This window comes from Chamaea fasciata, unplaced genomic scaffold (genome assembly GCF_029207755.1).
Source record: "Chamaea fasciata isolate MVZ Bird 193981 ecotype frontalis unplaced genomic scaffold, bChaFas1.0.hap1 SCAF_6, whole genome shotgun sequence".
Lineage (NCBI taxonomy): Eukaryota > Metazoa > Chordata > Aves > Passeriformes > Sylviidae > Chamaea > Chamaea fasciata.
In genome coordinates, this window is record NW_027094091.1 from 25,779,707 (window position 1) to 25,785,706 (window position 6,000).

The 6,000-nt window shown below is 60.0% G+C and overlaps 2 protein-coding genes across 2 annotated transcripts; both read left to right on the top strand.

Annotated features, from left to right (window-relative positions):
- Positions 1–1,027: 1,027 nt before the first annotated feature.
- On the top strand, positions 1,028–3,697 carry SLC10A4 (solute carrier family 10 member 4). Its single transcript, XM_066184958.1, has 3 exons — positions 1,028–1,428; positions 1,824–2,034; positions 2,672–3,697. The coding sequence occupies exons 1-3, from the start codon at positions 1,043–1,045 to the stop codon at positions 3,185–3,187; spliced, it is 1,113 nt and encodes a 370-aa protein (XP_066041055.1). The 5' UTR covers positions 1,028–1,042; the 3' UTR covers positions 3,188–3,697.
- A 196-nt stretch (positions 3,698–3,893) lies between these two features.
- Positions 3,894–5,483, top strand: ZAR1 (zygote arrest 1). Its single transcript, XM_066185720.1, has 4 exons — positions 3,894–4,788; positions 4,873–4,965; positions 5,040–5,114; positions 5,194–5,483. Exons 1-4 carry the CDS (start codon positions 3,895–3,897, stop codon positions 5,335–5,337), a joined length of 1,206 nt encoding a protein of 401 aa, XP_066041817.1. The 5' UTR covers position 3,894; the 3' UTR covers positions 5,338–5,483.
- Positions 5,484–6,000: the final 517 nt, after the last annotated feature.

The window sequence follows — 6,000 nt, forward strand, 5'->3', positions numbered from 1 at the left end:
TCACCCAGGAGTGGTATTGTGAAGTGGTGGCTGTGACCCCTCTAAACCCTGTGGGTGAATGAGGGAAAGAGTTACATTCCTAAGACAAGGCCAAGAGTAGTGCTAAGAGTGAGAGTCACCGACATATCTCCTGCCCTCGGAATCTGCCCTTCTCTCTCAAGAACCCCTGTCCTTGTGAGTCTAGTTGGACATTCTATACAACACTTTACTTCTGAAGGAACAGGGTGACACATAATTGTTAAATGAAAAGTAAATATTGTAAGCACAATTTTATGACTAAAAATAGTTGAATTGCCTTTGGATGCGATTTTTGGGTGGTGGACTACATTTCTCACCCTGGTTTGAATATTTGTGTGCCTGTGAGCTTGCCTGTTTCCTTCACGTGTACTGAGTACCCTTTAAATGATATCACCTCTCCTGACAAGTTTCAGCATCCCTACCAGCAGAAAGTAGTCCCTCCTCGACCTCATAAAAGGGCCTTCCATCCTTCCTCACACATTCCAAAACCTCCACATCAATGGCAACTTGCCTGGAGGGGGAACGAGCTTGGCAATCCCTCAGAAGAGGGGTCTAGTGCTCCTACCCACATTGCGTGACCTTTTTGTAATGCCGATGCCAAAGTAAATTCTGTGATACCTCAGGTCGTCCGCTGGAAAGGTCGGGCCCTGCCGGCTCCAGAAGAGGCTGCCGCGGGTCGCACCGGAGGGGGGGGATGCGGCCGGGAGCCCGACGCCGCCTGCGTTTCCCTCCGCCGGGGCCGGGCGGCGCTGGCGGTCGGCGATGACCGCCGTCGAGGCGGCAGCGAGACACCGCCCACGCCGGGGGTGGCCCCGCGTGGGTCCGGGGACGCAGCAGACAGGCAGCCGGCGACCGCGGCGCATCAGCAGCGCACGGAGATCCGAGCGGAGCCGGGGAGGGATGCGGGCTCCGCCGCCCGCCGGGGCGAGCCCTCCCCGCGTCCCGCACTGACGGCCGCCCCGCCGCCCGCGCTCTCCTCCGGGGCTTGGCGGGGAGCCGGCGGCTCCCCGGGGCCGCCGAGCCCATGGCCAGCTCCGCGCAGCCCCCGGCGGCGGCGGGGGGCGGCGGCCCCGACGGCGGGTCCCTGTCGGGGGGCGGCGAGACCTTCGGGGACCGCTCCCTCAGCCAGGGCCTGAGCGTGCTGGTGGGGCTGGGGCTCTGCGTGACCATGCTGGGGCTCGGCTGCGCCGTGGACTTGGGGCAGCTGGGGCAGCAGCTCCGGCGGCCCGTAGGGCTGCTGCTGGCGCTGCTGGGACAATTCGTGGCCATGCCACTGCTGGCCTTCCTCCTCGCCCTCATCTTCGCCCTAGACGAGGTGGCGGCTGTGGCTGTACTGCTGTGCGGCTGCTGCCCCGGGGGCAACCTCTCCAACCTCATGTCGGTGCTCGTCGACGGGGATATGAATCTGAGGTAGGTGCCCCGCTGCCCTTTGTCCCCAGCCGGCCGGGAGCCTGCGGCAGCCCCGGGAGGCGGGGAGGGTTCGCTGGGCACCTGCCACCGGTGGAGCCGGGACGGGCGGGCACGGCGCGCTGTGAATCGCCTGCCTCTGCCGTGGAGGATCTTACAAGAGCCCCGACACACGCCTCCTGCCTCCTTCCCTAAGAATCTTGCGTGCCCGCGCCCTGGCCGGAGCAGGGAAGGGGGTGGAGGATGGAAAGGGGAGAGAATAGAGCGAGCGGGCTCTTGCCGTGCGAAGTGCCCGGCCGGCTGCAGAACCCACTTCCAGCGGGGGCTGGGGCTTCACGGGGCCGACCCCCGGGCCGGGCGCGCGGTGATGGAGCATTTCTCTGGTTCCCCCGGCGCAGCATTATCATGACGGCCTCCTCCACGCTGCTGGCCCTCTTCCTGATGCCCCTCTGCCTCTGGATCTACAGCCGCCACTGGATCAACACGGCCGTGGTGCAGCTGCTGCCCCTGGGGGCGGTGAGCCTGACGTTGGGCAGCACCCTGCTGCCCATCGGCCTGGGGGTGCTTATCCGCTACCGGCACCCCCGCGCCGCCGACCTCCTGGTCAAGGTAGGCACGGCGCCCGGAGGGGAGGAGGGCGGCCACGCTTCGGGGGATGCCCGGGGGCGGCTCTGGGGACGGGGAGCCGACTGTAGTGAGCTTTCTGGTCCCTCCAAACGGGTGTTAATCTCACACGGGCATAGTCAACTGCTTCGGTGGAATACAGAGACTTACAGTCTTGAAATAAAACGGTGGGACAGAGAAAGCGAGGGAAAGGGCAGGTTACCCCCTATCGCAGTGCGCAGGAAGGAGGGCAGCGTGGTAGGCATCCTGGACCCTGTAGCAGATGCATTCCATGACATCCTGCTTTCTCCCCACTCTTGCTGCACCCAGGTCAGGCAAAATCAACCTGCAGGCACGGCCACACATCCTGAAAACGTGCAACTAAATTAGCTTAATTGAGAAAGAAAGAGTGAGGCACAATTCCTGACTCCTGTTGCCCAGCAAGTCATCCCAAAGCAAAATGATGGACGGTGACCTCATTCCATTCCTTTCCTGGGATATGATCCCAGGCCAGGAGCAAACCTGGGAAGGGCAGTACAACCATGTTTTGCCGTTTAGACCCTTTAGCAAGCCTCTACCTGTGGTGCTTATCCTTCCAATATAATAGCCGTCATGTTGTTTACCAATGTCTGTCTGTTGCCAGATTTCCCTGTGGTCCCTCTTGGTGACTCTGGTGGTCCTGTTCATCCTGACTGGGACCATGCTGGGCCCAGATCTGTTGGCACAGATTCCTGCGTCTGTCTACGCCATTGCAGTGCTGATGCCTCTGGCAGGGTACGCCTTGGGATACGGCTTAGCCACGGTCTTTAAAATGCCCCCACACTGCAGGAGAACGGTATCTTTGGAAACAGGGTGCCAAAATGTCCAGCTTTGCACCGCCATCCTAAAACTCACCTTCTCCCCGGAGCTCATAGGGAGCATGTACATGTTTCCCTTGCTTTATGCGCTTTTTCAGTCAGCAGAAGCGGGACTGTTTGTGCTGGCATACAAGATGTACGGAAGAGACAGCTACAAGCAAGATACACTCGGTGAAGAGGAAGACACAGATATTTCTTACAAGAAACTCAAGGAAGAGGAGGTAGCTGATACTTCATATGGCACAGTGACCACAGAGGAGCACAATTCCATTCAGATGGAGCCGACTCAGACGGCACTTTAGGCAGGACAAAGAGATAACTCCCCCAGACATGAATGTGTGTTGTGCTTGCCACCAGGCAGGGGCTGTGCTCGCTGCTGTGCAGGCGGAGCTGCTCCCGGCCTCTATCGTTTCTCCAGCTGCCCCCATTGTAGAAGGTGATGTGTGTTTATTACCATGACAGTTCTACTTCCTCAAAAGTAAACGTGGGAAAAAAAAAAAAAAAAGAAAAAAAAAAAGAAAGAAAAAAAGAAAAAAAGTACATCACTGCGACACAAACCAGTAACTGTAAAAGCAGTAACTGTAAAACTTCATGCAAGGAGACTGCTGCCTGGCTGAGTGCAGCAGGAATGGGTAGAAGGAAGAATCGGTGTTCTACAGAGTCAACGCCAACTCAGTGTCAGCTCAGATGACCGAAAAAACCACGTCGCGTGTGTATCTCTGTGCCTCCCACCTGCTGTAAAAGCATTGTTCTCTCATTGTTCTCACCACAAATACATGGCGAAGCCGAACCAAACCCGCGTTATCCGCTGTTTACTCTCTTGGAGGCAATTAAGAGCCTCGCTGCCGGGTTCAGCTGGGGAGCGGTGAGGGGGGTGGGGGATGGCACAAGGCCGCGCTCCAGGTGGGGATGGGAAGGGGCCGCAAGGCCGGCGCCCGTCGAGGGAAACCCGGCCCCTCCCCGGGGGTATTTAAGGCCACCGCCCGGAGGTTGCCCCGGGTCCGGTGTGATGGCCGAGGAGGCGATGGCGAGCTACCTCTACACCGCCTACCACCCCTACTCCTACCGCTACCCACCGCCCAAGGGCAAAGGAGGGGCGGCGGGCGGCTGGCGGCCGCGGGGCAGCAGCTACTTCTCGGGATACGGGGAGACGGCCGCCGAGTACTTCGACAACTACCAGCGGGCGCAGCTGAAGGCCATCCTCTCCCAGGTCAACCCCAACCTGACGCCGCGGCTCCGCAAGGCCAACACCAAGGAGGTGGGCGTGCAGGTGAACCCGCGGCAGGACGCCTCGGTGCAGTGCTCGCTCGGGCCCCGCACGCTGCTGCGCCGCCGCCCCGGCCCCGCCGCGCCGCGGCCCCGTGAGGCGGAGCAGGAGCTGGGCAGCCCCGCCACCACCAGCACCCGTGCCGTGCGCTTCCCCCGCACCATCGCCGTCTACTCGCCCGTGGCGTCCCGCAGACTCACCGCCTTCCTGAAGGAGCCGAGCCCGGGGCCGGAGCGGCGGCCGCAGCAGCAGGACAAGGCGGCGGCCGTCGAAGAGGAGCCGGCCGCGCTGCGGGAGCAGCGGGCGGCGGAGGCGGCTGCCGTGCGGGCGAGCTGGGAGAAGCCCTCTGAGGGTGGCGCCGAGCCGCTGGGGCAGCGCCCGGCCGAGCCACTCGGGCAGCGCTCGGCCGCCCCCCCGGAGCCGGCGACGGAGGCAAGCCAGGAGGAGGCGGCAGAGGCGGCCGAGGCAGAGCCTCCAACCCAGCCGGCAGAGCCTCCAACCCAGCCGGCAGAGCCTCCAACCCAGCCGGCAGAGCCTCCAACCCAGCCGGCAGAGCCGCCCGCCCAGCCGGCAGAGCCGCCGGCCTCACCCCAGAAGCGGCAGTCGCCGGCAGGCAAGACCCGCCTGCGCTTCCAGGTGAGTGTCGGCCGCGGGGGAGCAGAGAGGGGCCGGGCTGGTCCGGGAGGCGCCCGCACCGTCGAATAACGTTGTCCCCGGCAGTTCCTGGAGCAGAAGTACGGGTACTACCACTGCAAGGCCTGCAACATCCGCTGGGAAAGCGCCTACGTCTGGTGTGTCCAGGGCACCAACAAGGTAGGGCCGGCTCGGATTGCCCTGGCTCGGGCTCTTGGCCGCCGCCCTCCTGCTGACCCCAGCCTTCCCCGCAGGTCTATTTCCGTCAGTTCTGCCGGACCTGCCAGAAGTCCTACAACCCGTACCGCGTGGAGGACATCACCTGCCAGGTAAGAGACCCCCGCCCTGCCCTGAGCCCGGCCGCTCCCGGGCCCGGCCGCCCCCGCCGACCGCCGCCTTCTCCCTCAGAGCTGCAAGCAGACGCGGTGCACCTGCCCCGTGAAGATGCGCCACGTGGATCCCAAGAGGCCCCACCGCCAGGACCTCTGTGGGAGATGCAAAGGGAAACGCCTCTCCTGCGATAGCACATTCAGTTTCAAATACATCATCTGAATGGGATGGGGTTTTTTGTTTTTGTTTAGGGCTCTTCAAGAAAACTGCAAGCAGAGCAGATTATTTTTGTTTTTTGTTGGTATTGTTGAAGGTATTTGTTGAGAAGTAGCTAGGAAAACATGAAAATAAAAGCATTGCAAAGCACACTCAAATGATCAGATGGGTTTGTGCCCAGCTCAGAAGGGTGCATATTGTAAATTCTGTAACTTGCATAGGTGACGAGCCTAGAGGTGTATTGTAAATCAGTGATGGTCTTGGAAGCAACTGACTCAGGACTTTGTAGACTCTCAGGTAGAAAGGGTTTCTGTTACTGCTCCTGCTCTAATCAAATTCTCGAAGTTAACATCAAATTGACATCTGCAGTAGGTAGTAGACCATCCTTCATGAACAAGACACCAGTAGTATTCACTTATTCTGCACACCTCTATTTGAAGTACAAAGTACCCTATACCTGTTTTTCACCACTAGAAAATGGTTGAGAAATGCTGTGTAAGTACTGAATCACTTCTACTGGTACAGCTGGCCTGCATTTGGCTAAGTTGGTGTTGTCTGTAGGCAAAAGCCAAAGAAAGCTTTTCAGGAATGGTTTTCACAAAATGCAGATGAACAGTCACTGATGTTATGGTGATGGTCTCTTGGTAAATGTGTTGCTCATCTTACTTG

Excerpts from the sequence above, each read along its gene's own strand:
- SLC10A4 (XM_066184958.1), top strand. The coding sequence starts at position 1,043 with ATGGCCAGCTCCGCGCAGCCCCCGGCGGCGGCGGGGGGCGGCGGCCCC. Across the intron at positions 1,429-1,823 it reads GACGGGGATATGAATCTGAG|CATTATCATGACGGCCTCCT; the intron begins GTAGGTGCCCCG and ends CCCCCGGCGCAG. Across the intron at positions 2,035-2,671 it reads CCGCCGACCTCCTGGTCAAG|ATTTCCCTGTGGTCCCTCTT; the intron begins GTAGGCACGGCG and ends GTCTGTTGCCAG.
- ZAR1 (XM_066185720.1), top strand. The coding sequence starts at position 3,895 with ATGGCCGAGGAGGCGATGGCGAGCTACCTCTACACCGCCTACCACCCC. Across the intron at positions 4,966-5,039 it reads GTGTCCAGGGCACCAACAAG|GTCTATTTCCGTCAGTTCTG; the intron begins GTAGGGCCGGCT and ends CCTTCCCCGCAG. Across the intron at positions 5,115-5,193 it reads TGGAGGACATCACCTGCCAG|AGCTGCAAGCAGACGCGGTG; the intron begins GTAAGAGACCCC and ends CTTCTCCCTCAG.